At 47.4% G+C, this 19912-nt stretch overlaps 8 protein-coding genes across 8 annotated transcripts; 4 read left to right on the top strand and 4 right to left on the bottom strand.

Annotated features, from left to right (window-relative positions):
* Positions 1-93: 93 nt before the first annotated feature.
* On the top strand, positions 94-2084 carry FPRO_11509 (uncharacterized protein; the record flags this gene model as incomplete). The annotated part of the gene is made up of 5 exons (XM_031220993.1): positions 94-306; positions 360-762; positions 812-1546; positions 1592-1908; positions 1956-2084. 5 exons carry the CDS (start codon positions 94-96, stop codon positions 2082-2084), a joined length of 1797 nt encoding a protein of 598 aa, XP_031086596.1.
* Positions 2085-2293: 209 nt separating this feature from the next.
* On the top strand, positions 2294-2890 carry FPRO_11508 (uncharacterized protein; the record flags this gene model as incomplete). The annotated part of the gene is made up of 1 exon (XM_031220991.1): positions 2294-2890. The coding sequence occupies one exon, from the start codon at positions 2294-2296 to the stop codon at positions 2888-2890; it is 597 nt and encodes a 198-aa protein (XP_031086595.1).
* Positions 2891-2989: 99 nt separating this feature from the next.
* On the bottom strand, positions 2990-4779 carry FPRO_11507 (uncharacterized protein; the record flags this gene model as incomplete). The annotated part of the gene is made up of 5 exons (XM_031220990.1): positions 2990-3448; positions 3496-3825; positions 3876-3895; positions 3945-4590; positions 4639-4779. 5 exons carry the CDS (start codon positions 4777-4779, stop codon positions 2990-2992), a joined length of 1596 nt encoding a protein of 531 aa, XP_031086594.1.
* Positions 4780-5293: 514 nt separating this feature from the next.
* Positions 5294-6525, bottom strand: FPRO_11506 (uncharacterized protein; the record flags this gene model as incomplete). The annotated part of the gene is made up of 4 exons (XM_031220989.1): positions 5294-5738; positions 5783-6144; positions 6189-6287; positions 6337-6525. 4 exons carry the CDS (start codon positions 6523-6525, stop codon positions 5294-5296), a joined length of 1095 nt encoding a protein of 364 aa, XP_031086593.1.
* A 2626-nt stretch (positions 6526-9151) lies between these two features.
* FPRO_11505 (uncharacterized protein) lies at positions 9152-10437 on the bottom strand (the record flags this gene model as incomplete). The annotated part of the gene is made up of 2 exons (XM_031220988.1): positions 9152-9846; positions 9897-10437. The coding sequence occupies 2 exons, from the start codon at positions 10435-10437 to the stop codon at positions 9152-9154; spliced, it is 1236 nt and encodes a 411-aa protein (XP_031086592.1).
* Positions 10438-12508: 2071 nt separating this feature from the next.
* On the top strand, positions 12509-13495 carry FPRO_11504 (uncharacterized protein; the record flags this gene model as incomplete). Its single annotated transcript, XM_031220987.1, has 1 exon — positions 12509-13495. The coding sequence occupies one exon, from the start codon at positions 12509-12511 to the stop codon at positions 13493-13495; it is 987 nt and encodes a 328-aa protein (XP_031086591.1).
* Positions 13496-13805: 310 nt separating this feature from the next.
* FPRO_11503 (uncharacterized protein) lies at positions 13806-14309 on the top strand (the record flags this gene model as incomplete). The annotated part of the gene is made up of 1 exon (XM_031220986.1): positions 13806-14309. The coding sequence occupies one exon, from the start codon at positions 13806-13808 to the stop codon at positions 14307-14309; it is 504 nt and encodes a 167-aa protein (XP_031086590.1).
* A 306-nt stretch (positions 14310-14615) lies between these two features.
* FPRO_11502 (uncharacterized protein) lies at positions 14616-19275 on the bottom strand (the record flags this gene model as incomplete). Its single annotated transcript, XM_031220985.1, has 2 exons — positions 14616-16691; positions 16741-19275. The coding sequence occupies 2 exons, from the start codon at positions 19273-19275 to the stop codon at positions 14616-14618; spliced, it is 4611 nt and encodes a 1536-aa protein (XP_031086589.1).
* Between the last annotated feature and the right edge of the window lie 637 nt (positions 19276-19912).

Genomic DNA, 19912 nt, shown 5'->3' with positions numbered 1-19912 from the left:
AATGTTTCCCCTTTTGCTTTCATGATTCTCAACCTGCCAAGACTTCTCGACTTACAGAGGCCAATCGTTGTGTTGCTGCGAGTTCACCTTATAATGCATTGCTACGCGGCATTCGTCGCGATTCTGAGCGCGCAGATCGTCAATGCGCTTCCTCAATCGCAATGGAAAGCCGTGCCGGGAGACGAAGTGGTTCGCGCTGCTGTCGCGTTTCATCAGCCTAAGCTTGCGGAAGCTGAAGCTTTGTTGATGGATATCTCGGATCCTAGTTCAGAGAAGTTTGGGCACTATCTTGAGCTAAGGGAAGTCGTACGTTCTTGTTCAATCTTCTCTCAGTTACTCTCATCCTCACAATGTTTCAGCAAGAATTCTTCAAACCGAGCGACAGTTCACAGAAAAAGGTCCTGCAATGGCTCGAAGATGCAGGAATCGACTTGTCTTCTGTGCATCTTAGGAAGGCAGCTGCTGTTCTAGAGTTCTCTGCTCCCGTCAAGAAGCTCGGAAAGATGCTCGGAGCTGGCGTCCATGTTATGCACAACGATGCGACTGGTGAACTTCGCCTCGAACCTACCGACCACGCAGTTCCATCTGCAATTGAGGACGATGTTGAGTTCATTGCTTTGACTCAATCTAAAAAGACTGGCAAGACCAAGCGTAGCCGTGCAGTCAAGCCTGTTCTAGATACTCTGCCACCGCCATACAAACTCCCAGTTGCAGATGATCTGCGCAACTGTAGCGAAAGCTGGACCCCGGCTTGTATCCGAAGTAAGTCAAGAGCAAACGTCCACCGCTCATTACTAACTGGCGACATCAGAGCTCTATGGCATTCCTCTTGGAACCAAGGCCGCGAAGAATAACTCCATGGGTCTGTTCGGATACGGCGATCCCTACCAACCAGCTGATCTCAACCAGTTTTGGGCAAAGCACGCTCCCTTCATTCCCAAAGGAACAAAACCCAAGGTCAAGAGCATCAACGGCGCCGAGGCAGAAGGTGTGCCCATCGAAGGCGAAGAGTTACTCGACATCGAAATGTCATATCCCATTGTTTACCCTCAGACCGTTACAATGTTCCAAACCCCTTACAACAACAAGGGGGGTCTTGCAAATGACTTCCTCGACGCTGTCGATGCAAGCTACTGCAAGTATGATGGCGGTGATGATCCTGATTTTGATCCCACGTTCCCTGTCTTTGGTGGCTTCCAAGGACCCGCTATGTGCGGCAAGTACCAGGTTACTAACGTTGTTTCGATCTCTTTCGCGATTGATGAGCAAACTCTGTCTCGGCGCTATATCCAGCGACAATGTCACGAGTGGATGAAGTTGGCTCTCAGTGGTGTCAGCGTTCTTGTAGCTTCGGGAGATCGTGGTGTTCAAGGTGCAACGCAATGCACTGTGAACCCTTACGATGCAAACAAGTCAGCTTTCAACAGTCTCTTTCCTGGATCTTGTCCCTACGTTACAGCAGTTGGGGCGACACAGGTCAACTTCACAGGCAGTAGAACCAACGAAGTGGCCGTCTTCGATCCCAAGCATAACTTTTACTCTGGAGGTAAGTATCCTCATAAATGCAAAGGGTTTCACTGACATATTCTAGGTGGCTTTAGTAATATGAACGCCCAGCCAGCTTACCAGCGCAAGGCTGTCGCTAACTATCTGGCCGCTAACAACCCTCACTACCCCAAGGGAACGTACAACATCTCTGGGCGCGCCATTCCTGATGTTGCGCTTCTGGGAGCAAATGTCACTTTCCTCCAAGACGGCAAGACTACGATTAGTGGAGGAACAAGCGCTGCTACACCAATGTTCGCTGCCATGATTAACAGAATCAACGATGAGCGATTGCTGGCGGGGAAGAAACCAATTGGGTTCCTGAACCAGATTTTATATCAGCATCCTGAAGTCTTTACTGATGTAGGTGCATCTTTACTAAAGAATGAGCATTTTACTAATGTTGATAGATCACCCAAGGCTCCAATCCTGGCTGCGACACGGCGGGGTTCAAGGCGGCCAAGGGATGGGATCCGGTCTCGGGAATGGGCTCACCCAAGTACCCGAAGCTTCGTGACCTGTTAGTCAGCCTTCCTTAAGCTAGAGACTCCGTATAGATCGCATTAGATATAAATATTATAATTTGACCTTGGTATTACTTTCTGAACACTTCATCTCAGTCCCAGTTTGCTGCCTAATCGCGATGCAGGATGATGCATGTCACGTGCAATTGTCTTGTGTTTGAGCCGTGATCAAGCGTGAACTTTTCATCCTTCTCAAACCCTCAAACGTCAACTCTACTCACAAAATGGACGCCGCTCTCCTTCCAATCAATGAGCAAACCGCTCGCTTTCGTCAAGCAATAGAATGCAACAAAACACTCATGACCGTTTTATCGCGCGCGGCTGAAATGAAGCTCCCCAATTGGTATCTCGCCGCGGGTGCACTCACGCAAACCGTCTGGAACGTCGTTACCAACCGCGACCCAGAACTTGGAATTGACGACTACGACTTGATCTACTTTGACGACTCAGATCTATCCTGGGAGGCTGAAGATGCGGTTATCCAGGCGGGAAAGAAGATCTTTGCGGATATTCCAACTGAAGTTGAGATCCGCAATCAAGCACGCGTGCATCTCTGGTACGAGAAGAAGTTTGGCAAGCCGTGCCCTCAACATCGATCCAGCGAAGCATCTATGACTACTTGGGGGACAAACACTGCGCTTATCGGCGTTCGATTGAGAGAGGATGGTGAATGGGATATCTTTGCGCCATGGGGGTTCTCGGACATGTTCAGACTCACGGTGCGCCCGAACCAGTTGATCATGACAGAAGAGACATACCACAAGAAAGTTCAGCGCTGGATCAAGTTATGGCCCGAACTGACCATCATGCCTTGGAAATGATGTATGTTATAATCTCAGTCTAGACAAACTTTTGCTATAGAGCTATTAGATAATGATAGATTCGGAGCAATTGTTAGGCTCCACGCATATTGTGTCTATTTAAATCTCCTTCTTGGGTCCTACGTAGACCTTGTTGGCACGAAGGAAATAGTAAATGGTAGCCAATACACCAATTCCGCCAGTCATCAGAGAAGCGTAGTTCATGCTCTTAGCATCGACAGGAGTTTGAGGAGGCCACAAGCTGAAGAACCAGACGATGGTGATGAACATGCAAGCAAAGGTGTTGTTGATGATGCCAAACATTCCCTTGAGATGCCAAGGACCCCATTCGAGAATTTGTCCGTCGCCGTGAATGTTTCGGATCTGGTAGTTTTTATCGCAGCGACGGTAGAGAAGAAGGATGGCGGGCATGAAGTATGATGCGTAGAGGCCTGATATGGCGACTGAGACGATGGCGTTGTAGACGACTGAAGAGCCGAGATTGATGAGACCGATGATGCATGAGATAACACAGGTGGTGGTGATGGACCAAACGGGCATGTTGGTGCGGCTCTCGACCTGAGGTTTGTTAGAAAATATTACCCAAGCGAGAGTATTAGACATACCCTTGAGAGTATAGGTGAGAAAGGCAAAGCATTATCACGTGCAAAGGCCCAGAGCATACGCGATGTCGAAGCAATGACACCAACGGTAGCAGAAAGGGTCATGACGATGATGAGTGACACCATTCCGGCGGTTCCGCCCTTTGATCCAGTGGCTTGGTAAAAGATCTCCATGAAAGGGTATCCAGTTGGCGTCTCAATGGCTGCGTCGATGTCGGTTGCGGAATAAAGCATAGCAATGACCATGCCAAAGCCGAGAAGACCGTTGATGGTGATACTACCCATGATGGAGCGGGGGACGATCAGCGATGGGTTCCTGACTTCTTCACACATCTACGAAACGGTTAGTAACATTGACATCAATTGAGAGAAATTGTCCTTACATGAAAGGAGCAGTCGACACCTGGTGCGCGTTAGTTGAGTGTAGCAATTCATGTGAGATCGAGACTTACCCGTGAATGAAAAGACACAGCCCAACAGTCCAACAAACCATGAAAGACCTTGAGTGGGCCAGTTGCCCGAGTTGCGCCACTCAGTAAACACTTCAGTGCCATTATCATTGTCGCGAAAGACAAGAAGAGTGATGAGAATAGCAAAGAAGCCAATGAGATGCAGAATCAAGATCATCCCCTCCAAAATCGGAAGCAATGCACTGACAACAGTGTTGATAATGATAGCGACCAGGACACAAGCCCAGATCATCAAACTACCATGCCACGTATGCGCCTCATAAGACGGCGTCGTAAAGATAACCAGACCCTGAATCATAGTAGCTGTGAGGAAACCTGCAGCAGCAGACGTTCCCTGCCACCCAGCCAAGTTCATCCAGCCGGTAATGTAGCTAAGATATTTCGCGTATCGTGGTGGCGCAAGCATGGCGACCCAGTGGTACTGGCCAGCAGCCATCGGGGCGATCGATACGAGTTCGCAGAGACACGCGAAGGAGCTGAGGACACCGATCCAGACGAAGATGTAGCCGTAGATGAGACCCGCGCTGCCACCGTTGCTGAGACCGGGAGCGAAGTTCATGAGGGTTCCCTCCCAGGTGACGAGGACGGCGCAGCTGAAGCCTAGAATTGTCCATCCTCCAAAGTTTCTCTACATTGTGTCAACTGGGTTTCGGCAGGATCAATTGGTGTTGCATACCTTGAGGACTGATTTCTTTCCAAGCTTCGCCAATTGCGCATTGTCCATGTGATCCTGATCACTCGACACCGAAGCATCTTCGACCGTCGATCGGGGATGTTTCGCAGCAGGCATATCGTTGAATTCGTACTGAGTAGCCATGTTGATCGTCGTCAAAATGGGGTCAGAATTGATAAAAAAGAATGTCTGCAGTCTGCGCTGCAAATAAATGACCCTCAAGATGGGGGGAGGGGAGTTGGGGAAAGTTTAAAAAGGAACGCCGTCTGCAGCAAAAAAGCTAAATACAACCCTCCCATGCCTGTCAGATATGACAAACAGTTCGGCGAACTTGCATATCCTATCCCTGGCGGTATTATCGCTCGTGGTAACGGTACAGGTGGAACTTGAGGAGAACCACCTGTTGGCGCTACAGCCGAGTAGGGGAGGCATTCCCAACTTGCATGAGACATGCATATCGTAGGATGAAACTACGAACAAGAGTGGACTGAGGTCTTTGACCCTTGTTATCTTCACCAGGTACGCTAGGGACATGCATTGCGCCACACCATTTAACTCATCCCACTTTATTTACAAGGGTTCGGCCCGCGCCCAACGGCAGCATTATCATTGCTAAAGAGAAATATACCGGTACCTACCGCAATTAAGATCCGAGTGGTCAGTGAGCAACCCCAGCAGCAGGATCAACAAGGGCCACCTGGCTATTCTGCCGCGCTGCATCCCACGAACCTCCTCCCTTGCCATGATCCGTCACAATATGCGCAAACTTTTTCACATCCCCCTGCCTGCTCGTCAGCTCGAAAGCCTGCGACCCCGACGTCAGCGTGTGGTTGGACCTAGACTTGTTCCCCGTCCCTCTGGTCGTCCCGCCGCTTTTGCTATTGTTGCTTTTGCTGAGGGCGCCGAATATGTCCCCTGCGCCCATCTGGCCTGACTCGAGACTCTTGAGGAAGCGCCACCAGAAGGGGATGCAGGTGGTGGTGATACCGATGCACTGGGTCACTTGTACGATGATGGTGGGCTTCCACATAGTGAAGATCGGCGTGGATGAGTCGAGGGCTTGTTTGAAGAAGTAGATGTGAGACACAGCGGGAGGGATCATCCTGAGATTTTGTTAGTTTGTGTATGCGTGGCGTAGATGACTTACAGAATGCGTGAGCCGAAAACGCCAACCACCATTGCTTTTGTGCCAATTGGCATCTGCAAGTGTACGAGGATCTCGATGGTGACACCGGTGATGAGAAGATCGGTAATAACGTTGACAGCATCGACGTATGCCCAGAATGCCACCAGATCGACGCATGAACCGTTGATGTAGTCCCAAGATGATGGTAATGAGCATGCGAATGCCCGTACAAATATCGCAGAAACGGCCCAGCCTACAATGATGATTTGGATCGGCAGTATGCGCTTGTGAGACAGCGGTGACATATTTGCAACGGTCGTCGTGGCTGAGATCTTCGAGAAGGCCAGTGCGAGATAAAAGAGAATGTCGGATACGAGTTGGTCCTGATACCGTCAGACCAGTTGCAAACATTTCCTGCTCAACTCACCTTCAGTATCAATGCTGTTTGCCCAGAAGACACATCAAGCTTCCCCATCCCATTCGCACCTTGTGAATAAACGACCGCCGATTGAGCAATAACAAAGATCTAAAATGTCAGTGTCAAGATCATCAGCGATCAAAGCTTAATTGCTCACCATCGACACAAAGATCAGAATATCATCCGACTTGAACAGACTCGACCATCGCAATCTCCTCATCGTAGCAATCCGTGTAAGAACACGAATAAACACCGAGAACATGGTGACAATCATGAGAATCATCGACAGCGCCCGGATAACAGGCGCTTTGTTAAATGGCGTCTCATGTTCACGAGGCAAAAGCATCTCGACGATTTGTGAGGAATTGATGAATTACAGATCAAACACATGAAAACAAAGCCACAAGCGCTTGAGGAACGGGGTGGATTAGGGTGATAAAGCTTCTCACTGATATCTAATTAACGCAATGATGCGACTGGGACCATGCACTCCCTTGTTTTTTCCCCGACCCTGCGTATAAGACATGTGTTTCGGGAGACAACTTATCTCAAGCGGGCATATTAGGACTCGATAAGAAACCACCGAGTCCTCTTTGTTCATGCCACGTTAAACTTACAGGTCAATTCCAGAACACGCAACAGTGTTGGCTGGCTGCTCAAAGGATCTCATCCTTTGATATAACCCCTGCATTAAAGTTCCCTCAGTGCACCAGACCCGGAGATTTACTTTGCTCTAAGCCGTTGAGGCTTTCTCTCACTTCAGGGCCCATCCTTGCGCTATCTCATGATTTTTCGGACTTTGGGTGGGATCACTGAGCCAAGATGGGTAAATCCTTCGCTGGGTGGGGGTCGGGATCAACAGCCGTGCGGCGGATTATGTCGATCTGGGGTCCGGAAACCAATCAAGCGCTCTTCAAAAGTCTCGACCTCAACTGCCGATCCTTTGCCCCTTTCGTGACCGCGTACCAGGGAGGTCAGCCGCGTTTCGGCATCCTCCATTCATCGAACCATGTAAGCTACAGGGGCCATTACAACACCTTTTCTCTTCTCTCATCAATTTTTGGGGAAGAATATCTGTAATGCATTGTATATATGCTTTATTACGAGTGTCGGTTGTGTTTCACGCGTTTAACCGAGACGAGTTTCCCCAGAGAAATATATTGGGCTCGAATTAATATGCTACCTCCTGTAATCAGAGTTTACACTGCTTAAACTTTATTACTAACATAACAGCCCTGTAGATTTGGCACCCTTGTATTTTTTTCCGCGGCCGACGCGGCTGCCTAGCAGGGAATAGCAGACCTGTCAGTGTCAATCTTATCCCACAGTAGTGACATTCTGTCCAAGCTTACCATTCCATTGCTAATCTATGGAGTCGTCTAGTTCACTTCTAGAAGCTGTATATAAAAGGCCCGTCAAACAAAATTAAGCATTCAGCGCTGTGGATTCGGCACATGTTAACCCTGACTAAGAGAAAACAAAGTCCTCGGTCAAGAGCATTGATCAAGTTAGCACGCAAATCTCGACTCCTTCGCTTCAGAACCAATCGATCTCGTACACCCTAAGCGACATGCATCTCACGTCTCATGGGATGATCCGGAATACGGATTGCGATAAATGGAACGTCCCGGTAACCGCGGAGGAAGCTGACCACTCAGATCGAATACCACCCGGCAGAAGCAATTCAGGGGTTGTATTGTGCAAGGATGGTTGAGCCGTGTTGATGGGAGGGGGAGACAAGAAGGTTTTCACTTATGCACGGAACTAACAGGGAATTCAAGCCAGCGGATTCACGGACATTAACGGCGCCGACTTGTGGTCTGTTTTAACAAGAGTTTAGGTTTTTTGCTTTTTGGTCACGCAATGCTAAAGTTAAATCTGTCTCATATCGCTGATTTTTGTTTGGTAGTGATCGGCAGTTGGATGTTGTTCTGGTATTGGATCAATAAAGGTTCTAGAACTTGGGCCTCAAGTCCCTTGCGTTCAACCGAAGAGGAGAGTTTGTAGGCGAAGGCTAGGCGAGGAACAGTGTAACGTGGAGTATTATTTTATAGATGCAGCTATTAGATCTCAGGTGCTCTACGATAAAATGTCACCATTCAACGTAATCGTCAAACCATCGTCTGGAACGTCAACGGTGTCTTCTCATTTATGCATCGGTGATAATACCATCAGGCCTATATCGATAGAACATGAACCATATGGTTCCAGTCGTTTACTGTATATCGCCTCGGTGCGTTTGTTCCGGTTTCTCTCTGCGAGCATAAAGTTTCATCCACTCCACAATCGTAACATCGCGAGTACACTGGAATTTCTCACTGTGATGTCGAACATGGAGAACATGCCAGATTAGGACTACAAATCGCCGTCCTCGTATCGAGCTCGCTTGGAAAGTCAAAGTCATAATTAACCTTATAGCCTGATTGTTACTTAAAGTATGGTTGCAAGAATGATTACGTTGCAAATGCTCAGCACAGGGTAGTTTGCAGAAATTTGGTGGGACACAGATTGTTAGAGCCAGTTAGCAAGGTACTTTTAAATGGCCACATATCAGGAGCCCCTCCATGTCACTACTAGCAGGTTTATGCCAGATGATCGTTTCATGCATATTCCCCTACGAGAGACATTCGTTCAAGCATGCTCCTGGCAATAATTTTGTCGCTTGTAGGCAAACATGGTAATTTTTATGAGGCTGAATGCATGCCAGTTTTGTGTTCCAAACCTTCGGTTTTCTTGGCTCAAGCCAAGCTTTGAGACGTTTGCAAATTCTCCGTCCTCCGACCCAATTTTTGGGTGTCGCTATTTATAGATAAGCTTGTGCGGGTTCACCCGGCGCCGTTCTCGGCAGTTCGCAAAACCCGTCGCGACGATGGCCGAGGAGCAGCGAGTCATTGATCTGGCTTGCATAAATCAATCTGGGATGAGCTTGGAATAGGAACAAACGATGAACATCCTATTACTGCTTGCGTTTTTTAAAGTCCGTACATCTCCATAAGCGCCTTGAATGATGCGTCCTCCAGAAGTTCTCCTGCACTCAGCCGTTCCTCAGGCAGATAAGAAAAGCCTCGTCGCAATATCGAGAGCACGAGCTGTTGCTCCGCAGGCTCAACGGTATCCCTAGATTGCGTTATCCGCGACTCCAAAGACATTCCAGGCTCCGGAACTCTGCTTTGATCGTACCAGCTGTCATCTAGTTCTCCACCACCTTCGTACAAGCCTTTCCAAGACAAGGGCATAGGGCCCAACACTCTAATGAGCAGTCCAACTATGAAGCGAAGTCCACCACCGAAAAATCCATGACCGAAGAGAGGCCACTTCAGGTAGAGCTCAGCGAAGACACACGTGTAGCTCCACATATCAGAAGCAAAAGTCGGGTTTATACCGTGCATTAGCTCAGGCGCGCGGTATCCGATAGTTCCCTGGAGCTTGAAGTCTACTTCAGTGCCAGATCGGATAGTCAGACCAAAGTCTCCCAGAGTTATGGTATCTTGAACAACAAAGCTGTCCTTTGGAGACATTGGTGCCACCAATTGACCCTTCTTCCACATCTCTTGGTCCGTGGGAAATTCCATTTTCTGAGGGCGACCAAGAATCTGATACTTGGTGGATATATCTGCACCAGGCTCGAACGAGGAAAGACCAAACATCACATTGGCGCTGTTGAGGTCTGTCGAGAATGGTCAGTTTCCGCGGATATTAGCGTTGAGGAGATGGGACCAACCTCGATGTACCATTCCACCGTCATGCAGTGCTTTAAGTGCTTGGAGTAGCTGTTTAGCAGCTGACCTGCGCATAATTGTAGAAGTCTCCCGGGCGTAATCTCTCTCAGATTGGGGCCCTTGAGAGGGAAAACAAGGACTCGATGGGGATTTCTCCCTGCGCCGGGTAACAAGAATGCGTCTTGGTATATCAGTAGACGTGAGGTGTCCGACACACAATTGATAATCTCATTCTGCATAAGAAATTCTCGCTCACCCCCGAAGTTCGCTGTCATGATTTTGAGGGCGACATCTTTCCCTCGATCCATATCGTGGGCCATCCAGACAGTCGAGAATCCGCCATAGCCTAGCTTGTGCTCGATTCGATATCTGTCTGCGATAACCTCACCGATGCAAATAGGAAGGTAAAGTCCTTCTTCATATCGGTCGAGGGGTTCGCATGTATCTTCAACGTCACATTCACCGTCTGAGTCTACGAAGTCGCCCCAGATGGAAGATGAGGCTGTGGTATCGACGGTCTCAGAATCTTGCGTAGTCATGGTTGCGACTTGCGGGGGTGGATGTAGAAGCGGCGGGCTGATGCCTAGGACGGAATCTGTGCAGAGTTCCTGATGGTGATTGGAAGCGGAATCCGGAAAAACAATTGTTGCTCACTTTCGTGCAAGCTTGAGCTATTGAAAGACTTATATGTAAGAACCAACTGAACTGTTGTGATTGCCATCATTTTCATCAGGCCCTCGCGCTACTCTGAAGATAGGGATATGAGGATAAAAAAGACAAACATGAATGCCAGATGATTGCATTAGTCAATATAGGAATAGACTTTGTTCTTATCTGCATCGAAGTGTATGACCCTCCAATGCCTCTGGACAGAGTGGACAAAATAGTGATCGGATCACTTTCTTAGTGAGGAACGGACATACCCTTTGAATCAATAGCCTTGTAGAACATTATATACCTTTGTGAAACATCGCAGCCATCCTCACTCTAATCGCTCTATTGACCAGAACTTGCAAAATGACGCATTAAAATGGAGCGTCACCTACTACATTTCGCCTGATGAGCCAAGGATTACCCCAGCCAGTGTTAAATGGTAAACTGAGATAATATACGAGCCTTGTGATAATCTTGTCTTCGGGGAGAACGCCCTGTTGCAGTTGCCCAGGCATCTGCGACACTGTTTCACTGAACACGATGTGTCACCGAAGATCACCCGAGATCCTCGCTTCGATTGCATCATTGAGGCACTTTCAAGTTTTGACTGGCTCGTCGATCTGCGGCTGTGCTGACAGCCGATGCAGCTTTCAGCTATGCGGGGGTCAAATCTCCTTGCAATGATCTGACCACTGGAACACCAGGATTAAGCTGACACTGGCTTGGCAGGTGTAATCAGGGCCGAAAATACGAGGACGGACAATGACAGAAAGCTTTTCTCTTTATATCATAATTTTCTTCGCCACGTTCTTTATGAAACTGGCTTAGTTTTCATTGTTCAAGACAAAACTTTCGGCACAGCTAGCAGAATGTTTGAAGTAAGTCGGCTCAAGGAGTAACAGATTTAAATTCAGTACTGACGATATAATAGCTTCGTTCTGAGGGCAGCGATGTTCGGGTAGGAGAAGCCAGAGAGGGAGTGACAGACGGAGCTCAAGGGGGCACGCTGAGGTCTTCCCTCCCCGCGTTGCTAAGGAGCCCTGTTGGCCCTCTGCTCATAGCTGCTGGCCCTACAATTATCTACACGATATTGTGTTTAATTTTATTTTTTATTCTTCGTCGACGCCTACCGAGAATATACTCCCCAAAGAGCATCAATCCATTATATACGTAAGGAACCCCCTGGAAACCCCGAGGAATTTATTCTTACTATAATAGGTCTTCTACTTTTGCACTACCAAGTGGCTGGATCTCCTCCTTCCGTGCCCCAGACTCCTACGTTCTTGCGAAATGCTCTCTAGATGGGTTTCTGTTTCTGCGATATCTAAGAGTTCTATGTCTTATCTGCTTCGTTGGCATTGTCCTCACTTGGCCAATCATACTTCCAATACACGCGACAGGCTCAGACTTACCACTTCTTAATTCTTTGACCATAATGAATTTGGAGAACCCCGATCATCTCTTTGCTCATGTCGTCATATCCTGGGTATTTACTGGCGAGTTTCTTATCATATCTAGCCTGACAGGTTTGACTAACGCTAGATCCCAGTCTTTGTCCTATATATCCTATGGCGGGAACACCTTTACTACATCAACTTACGGCATTCCTACCTCTCACAATCAGGCTACTACGAGCGAAAAACATCCAGAACTATCCTTATAAGCTCCATTCCTGAACAATGTCTGAATGAAAAAGTATTCCAAAAGCTGTTTGGCCATTCGTTCGTTCAATGTTGGATACCTCGAGCCTCACGGCGATTGAAAAAACTAGTCAAGAAAAGGGAGAAAAGAGCGCAGCAATTACAAGACGAAGAAGTTGCCCAGATCAATGAAAACAACCGCGGAAGACCAGCTCGACTACTGTTCAGTTTCCCCAATTTCAACTGGATGAGACGAGCACGATCTAATGAGCCTGATGTGGAGAAGGTTAAACTTTTCCAAAAGACAGCTCCAACAATGAAAGACGTCGATATTCAGTCTAACGAAGTGCAAATCTCAATCAACGAACGTTCCACCTTTGCTTCTGAGCCGCCCAGCCCTGCAGTCGGAAAGATCAAGTCTACTCGATCGGATTTGCACATCCTCAACCAACAAATTGACAAATTACGCCAGGAATACCAAGCTGGCAAAGGAAAGCATATGAATGCAGCATTCATCGAATTCGACTCTTTTGCTAATGCCCAGGCCGCATTTCAATCAATTCACCAGCATCAACCATTTCAAATGTGCCGACAAGTCATTGGAGTCAAACCTGGTGAAATTGTCTGGAGCTGTCTTAGAATGAAATGGTGGGAGCGTCTTCTACGAGAATTCGTGGTGACGGTTTTGATCGGTGGATGTGTTGTCGTCTGGATCATGCCAATTGCCTTTGTAGAGTTCGTGACATCTTCACCAATGGTAGGCAGAGTGCCTGGCGTTTCAGAGCTTCCTCAACTAGCGGTCAATGCCATATCTGGCTTGGGACGAGCCCTCCTCATGTGGGCCTTACTCGAATTTGTCCCATCTCTCATGAGAGTATGTGCCAAGCTCGCAGGGGTCCCTACTCTAACCGCTATCGAACACTTCGTTCACAAAAGATACTTCATCTTCCAAACACTACAAATCTTTCTAGGCCCAATGATCCGACCTACGCCTGTTGGGTTTTTCAGCAACATCCCTTACTTAAATCAACAGGTGCCCAAGGCTTCTATCCTGTATATGTCATATATCTTGGTTCGGTGCCTATCGGCTGGTGCCACTGAGCTCATTCAGCTATGGCAACTATTTCTCAACATGACCCGAAGCAAGCGTCCCGGGACACCTCGAAAGACTTACGAGAGGGCTTTTGAACTCAATGTAGTCCATTGGGGCAGTGTTTATCCAGTCATGACAACTGTTGGGGTTATCGGCAAGTATCTCACGCAACAAAGATATCACATATCACTAACCTTCCGCAGCCATTAGCTATGCTTGCATTGCACCGCTCCTCCTTGTCTTCGCACTGATAGGTCTCGGATTTGTATACTTCGTTTATAAGTATACCTTGGTTCATATATATGATACCGAAACTCTGGATACGACTGGACGGTTTTACCCTCGAGCAATAATGCATATACTATTGGGGCTTTATTTAGTGCAAGCTTATCTTATTCAGCTGTTTCTCAGATATCGCGCGTGGGGTCAGTTTTCCCTTCTCGTGTTGCTGGCCATTTTTACTCTTTTCATACACCTATCCCTACGAAAAGCTATGAATCCTCGAATTGATAGCTTCAGCATGCTCGATCATGACGGCGCATCTGAGAAGGTACAGCTGGGCGAAGATACCGCGGCTAGACACATCGACCAATATGGATCACCCTCAAACATTGCGACCTCAACAAAGAGTCTGAGGGATCTCTCACCTTCAACTTTTAATAAGAGTCTTTGGAACACCGAGAAGAAAGCTAAACATCGTATGTGTGGAAGTTGGTTCCGCACAGCGGCCTTTGAGGATTTTCAATACGATATTTCACTAGACCATACCGAGGATGAGTTCATGGCCTTGTACGGGTCAAGTTGTTATCAGCCTCCAGAGACATGGCTTCCGAAACCAAAACTCTGGCTTCCTGAGCATAGTGCTACTAGCAACTACCTAGAAGCCCCAGATTTTGAAGAGCCTCTGTCAATATCGCACGATGGAGCCCAAGTAGATGAAAAAGGTCGCGTGAAGTTCAATATCGAGCTTGCTCCCTTTCATCATGATCTTTTGTCCTATCGTCATCTTCATCTTATACTATAGTTATACAACACAATGACATACAATTGAGTAGCGCCTATAAATATAAGCTTCTGCAGTCATTTAAACTGATTGAAAGACGTGAAATCTCTATATGCTAAATTCACTCTGCTGATTTATGCTCTCAGCCACAAGTCTCAGCTGCAAATAACACATCTAGCTCACAATCTGGACATTATGCATTGCAAACTGAACCTAGGATATCTAACCTCTTACGAGCAGTATTCTAAGTCCCTAACAGTGTCTTCGGTATCAAAAACAAGTCGGGAAGTTCAATCTTAAAGTACCTTAGTTGAGCATCATCTAAGCTCAGTTGGGCAATTTACACGACCAATTATCTCTATCTTCAGAAAACCTCATTAGTAGTACGCGACCTGATTCATAGCAGATAGCCATAGATGATTTAACGATGGCCGATAAGTGGGGTCGATAATTTAAAGGGAGCCGAAGTACGTTCTCCCCATATCTCATAATCCAGTCCCCATCGATATGGATATAGTGACGGGACCGATCAGAACCTGGGAAGGCAGTTACCCCAATTGAATTGACGCTAACCTCGGGCGTTGGCTTTGGTACGTCAAAGTTCAGATTCAGAATACCAATGTCCGTGTAGAGTCGAGAGTTTGTCCGTGAATCGAAAGATAGGTGATGGAGGTCTTTGTTGACCTCGATCATTAGCAGACATGTGTAATGTTCTAAATCCCAGATTCCAACGTCGCCATCATAAGAGCCAGATGCAAGATACTGTGAACCCACCGAGAAGGCTACTGATGATATCGACTGAGTATGTCCCTGTAGCATTCTGAAGTTGTATTCTCGGATCTTCCAGATCCGAATTATCCCGTCATCTAAGCCAGTTGCGAGATACTGACTGTCGGCGGAGAGAGCCACTGAGACCGCATGATCATTATGCTCAAATTCATGTAAGCATTTCCCCGTTACTGCATCCCACATCTTGGACCCTTTTCCACCTGATACGAGATATTGTCCATCTGCTGAGAAGGCCACTGAAGATACCGCCTCATCATCCTGAAGTGTATAAAGGCATGTAGCAGCCATAGTATCCCAGACTTTAATAGTCGAATCATATGAACATGAGGCTAAGCGCTTGCTATCCACAGAAAAGGCCACAAAGCTTACCGCCCCGCAATGGCCTTTAAGTGTATATAGGCATGTTCCTGTTTTGGTATCCCATACCTTTACAGTAGTATCAAGGGATCCTGATGCAACTCGCAAGCCATTTGCCGAAATTGCAATAGAGTACAAGCCATCATCATGGCCTTCAGCTATAAACGGGCATGCATCGATCGATACAGCCCAGATCCTGACTAATCCATCCTCAGAGCCTGATATAAGATACTTACCATCAGTCGTGAAGGCTACAGACTCTACCGGACCATCACAGCCCTTCAAAGTCTGCAGGACTGTTCCGGTTTCCGCATCTAAGAGTTTCAATGGCCCAGGCCCACCTAAAGCGAGAAGTTTACCATTCGCTGAGAAAGCTATTGCGGTCCCGAATCCCGAGGAGATATCCAGTATTGGCAGACTGGAGCCTGTGGCCACGTCCCAGATTTTGATCGTTCTATCCATGGACACTGACGAAAGACGCTTACTATCTGGCGAGAAGGCCACTGAGTATATCCTACCCTCGTGAGCCTGTAGCGTCTGTAGACATGAGAACGATTTAATATCCCAGATCTTGACCGTACAATCAGCGGATGCTGATACAAGATGCTGGTTATTTGGAGAGAAGGCTACTGAAGTAACCTGACCAGAGTGACCATCAAGAGTCCTTAGATATTCTCCCGTTTTTGGACTCCAGATCTTTATTGTCAGATCAAAAGATCCCGATGCAAGATACTGGCCATCTAGAGATGAAACCATCGAATTCACAAGTTGATCATGGCCCTCCATAGTCTTTAGACATAATCCTGTTTTTGTGTCCCATATCTTGATAATGTTTGAAGCCGATACGAGGCTTTGCCCATCTGGTAGGAAGTTGACAGAACAGACTGCATCATCATGACCTTCAAGAGTATGTAGACATACACCTGTTGTTATATCCCATATCTTGACCGTCTCATCAGCTCCGCCCGATGCAAGAAGCTGGTTGTCCGGTGAGACGGCCACTGAATTTACTGGACGACCATGACCCTCAAGGGTTTGTAGGCAATTATCCCAATTCTTATCCATTCTTGGCTTTAGAGCTATCCAGTCCGGCTCTTCATGCTGAAATAGCTCTCGAATGAGGCTGCATTCTGGACTAAAGACTAGTGCTGAGACATAGGCTTGCAAGGGGGCAATCGCGATCGAACTCTTATGAGTGAGGAAAAAACGGCGTGCATCTTGAAGCAAATTTTTCAGTGGGTCTGGCGCGCTGAATCTCTGGGTATGATTGTTAGATTACCTCCAAGATATGCTTTGAACAACTCACAGTAGCTAGATCTTCGAGCTTATATATTGCCTTTAACCCCTCTACTGTGCTGCTCAAGAGACTGAGAGCTTCTAGCCAGTATAAATACTTCTTTTGTATAAATACGTAGATATCACTGCCGCTTTGCAGTTTACTGTTGAGCCTGTTGGGCTCAGAGTCGTGGAGATGATCTACCCAATAGACACAAGAGTATCGAATGGGATACAGTGGCCCAAGGTCATCTGGTGAGATGTCATCAATGGCAAACCCTGGATGGCCGAGTCTGCAGATATCACGTCTCAGAGTCTCTGATAGTGTCTGCAATGACCTCTCGAAGATCAGTTCATGTTGATACGAAAGACCTGAAGGTGAAATCTGGTCTAACGCCTTTTTGACCAAGAAGTCTTTGGCCGACTGATGTAGGAAATAGATAGCATCTCCCCGAAGTGTTAAGAAAGAACCACAGCATCTAATGACTTCTTGGAGGTCGCCATCTTCATCCTCGTACTCGGACCCCAGAAGAGTTTCCAACTCAGCCAACGTAACGGGTCGATACACCACAGAAGCAAGAGCCAGTATCTCTCTACATAGCTCAGCATCTGGTAAAGATGAGATATATTCCATCATTCTTCCGTACAGGGGGTCAAGCCCCTTTGGTAATGCCTCCAGCCTCTCGCGGGTGTGGCATTTGCGAAGCACCTTGCCATCTGCAAGCTCTTGACAAACCAAAGCGACCCATAGGAACGTGCCATCAGCATTCTCAACTAAATAGCTCTTGACGTCGCTTTTGAGTTTCGCATCGTATTTCTTTTTTTTAGACAACGCCTCCACCTTCCATTCGATGAATGCCTCAACGGCCTTGGAAACTGAATCTTGATTTAACTCAAGATGCAGTCTGACTTTCTGCGTGGAACGATCCAGCACCTGTTCGATTTCCGGCCAGTTGCGGCTAGTCACGATCCACTTGACAGTGCTAGACCTGATTATCAATTCAAGAAGCTTCTCTTGGTCCGTGATACACTCATCAAGAGCATCAACAATCAGGAGTACGCCATCTAGTAGTGGGTCCTCAAGCATTGCCGTGAAGATCTTGGATAGAGCTTGCCATGCATTCCCATCCTCAAAGAGCTGCTTTCCTGCATGAGCATACTTCTCCTCGATGTATGTGACAAGCGGAGGTCGCTGAAGAACAAGAAGGTAGATAAGACCACGGAGCACGGCTGTCGCGTTACTTAACCGTGCTTCAGTAGCTTGGCAAAAGAAGTAGGATAAGAGACTGATGTGTTTTTCCTTAAGCTCATTGATGAGTCCACATAGTAACATTGTTTTTCCCTTGCCAGGGTCACCTTTGATCCAGAAAAGCTGGCTCCGTGAAGCGTTATACCATTCTTGGAATTTGTCATTCTCGAGAATCCAGCGGTATGCATCTTCAAATAGCCCGTCTTTTGTTTGTTCGATACGACTCTTATCATCACGAGGATCAGTCTCGCGCAGATCCCGCAAACATTCGTTGTACTTTTCGTCCTGAAGCCACTGATCCTGCTGCCCAACACTCTCCGGTGTGCTTGCAGTGATTACTTCTGTAGGAGGAAGCTTTTCGACAAATTCCCTTGCATATGCGGCAGCGGTGGCAGCGGCATATTCTTGCCACTCCTTGCTCTTATGAGAGTCAGAATAATCGCATATTCCCCGCACCGATAGAGAGGGACAAATATCGTTCAGGCCAGCTGCTTCCATTTCGAAGCAAATGGCCTTCAATTCCTGGGCGACCTTATCGCGAACTGTCGAGCTTCTCATAACTTGATTGCCTGAGGCGATAGTACCATAATAGATGTATGGATTATCTGTACTCCGCTCGCTTCTCCGTACCAGTGCAGAAGGGCTGCATTTGTCGCAGGTTGGTGCCCGAGAGTTATGTCGATATGCGGAAGAGAAGAGACGATCTGCTGTAGTTGGTCGGGCGTAGGCTGGATACTCTCTGAACCTTTCTTCTAATATGAGGGGAATCCGGCTGCTAAGCGGTTGATGCTCCGCTTGTAGAATCGATAAAGCTTTGCCAATCGAATGAGCCAAAGTCCTCGGGACTGCAGTATGTTGAATTTGGCCTCCTTCGGTTATCTTGCCGAGATCGTGCTGCACCACGCGGGTACCAACAACAATATCACCTAAACGAATGTCAAAGTCTTCACCCGGGACCCCGCCTCCAATCCCGACCATGAGACTAAGATAAATCGATGTAAACGTGCGGGTAAGATTAGTCAACACGTTTACCGCATTGTTTGTTCCATACTCATTAGTTGGCAAACACGCGATAGCGATATTGTGGCACCCTATGCTGCCAAGTATGTACGAATTGGTGTCGTTTTTCTGCTTGGGCAACGGTTCGTGGACATTATCCAGCACAGCTCGAGCTGCAGTCAATTCCTTTGGTAGTGCACAGATCCAGGCGATCGTATATTGTTCATACGAAGCACGAGATGTCTTTTGCGACTTGTGCTCTCTATGGTCTGAAGCAGACCTCAGGGTCAAGCGTCGTTTCTGAGGCTGATGAGCCATGATGCCAGGGAGGACCGAGCACTAAGAACGTGTAGGCTCTTTGCGCCGGAGCGCTGTTCAATGATATGAACAGAGGTTTCTTGCACACGTTACTAGAAGGTTAGGGCGTGATGGAGTCGTAGAATTTGGTACAAAATGATCAATTTGAAGCGAGATGTCGAGCGAAAAGGCGGAGGAAGAGGGGAATCTGCATGTCTTAGAGGCACAGCCACCACCTGATTTTTGAGGCCCCCAAGAATAATGGTGGAGCTGATAGGCTCACACTGGTACCCCTGTAAGTGACTCAAGGTAGATCCTTATACATAAGGCTGACTGACTGTTGAAGTCCATGTCATCTGCTAATTGTTACGGATGATACAATATTTACGCTGAGCGCTTGAGAGAGAGTACATAATGCATATTTGAGTGACTTCTCTGCACCCTTGAAATATCGGATTAGCAATGAGGTGAGTCTGGCAAGTACGCATTGTTGGCTGTCGAAGTTACCAAAAAGCGGCAATTATATCTCGGAGAACCTCATTCAGTTCCTCTTATCAGCCTTGTGCCGTAGAAATTGATCAAACACCTTAATATAATGTCTAAGTTGTGAGTTAGATGTGTTATTCGCAGTTGAGACTTGTGGCCAAGAGACTATTCC

The sequence above is a fragment of the Fusarium proliferatum genome (genome assembly GCF_900067095.1).
Source record: "Fusarium proliferatum ET1 genome assembly, contig: FPRO_scaffold010, whole genome shotgun sequence".
NCBI classification, from domain to species: domain Eukaryota; kingdom Fungi; phylum Ascomycota; class Sordariomycetes; order Hypocreales; family Nectriaceae; genus Fusarium; species Fusarium proliferatum.
The sequence above is the reverse complement of the archived record's forward strand: the minus strand, read 5'-3'. Positions and strand labels throughout refer to the sequence as shown.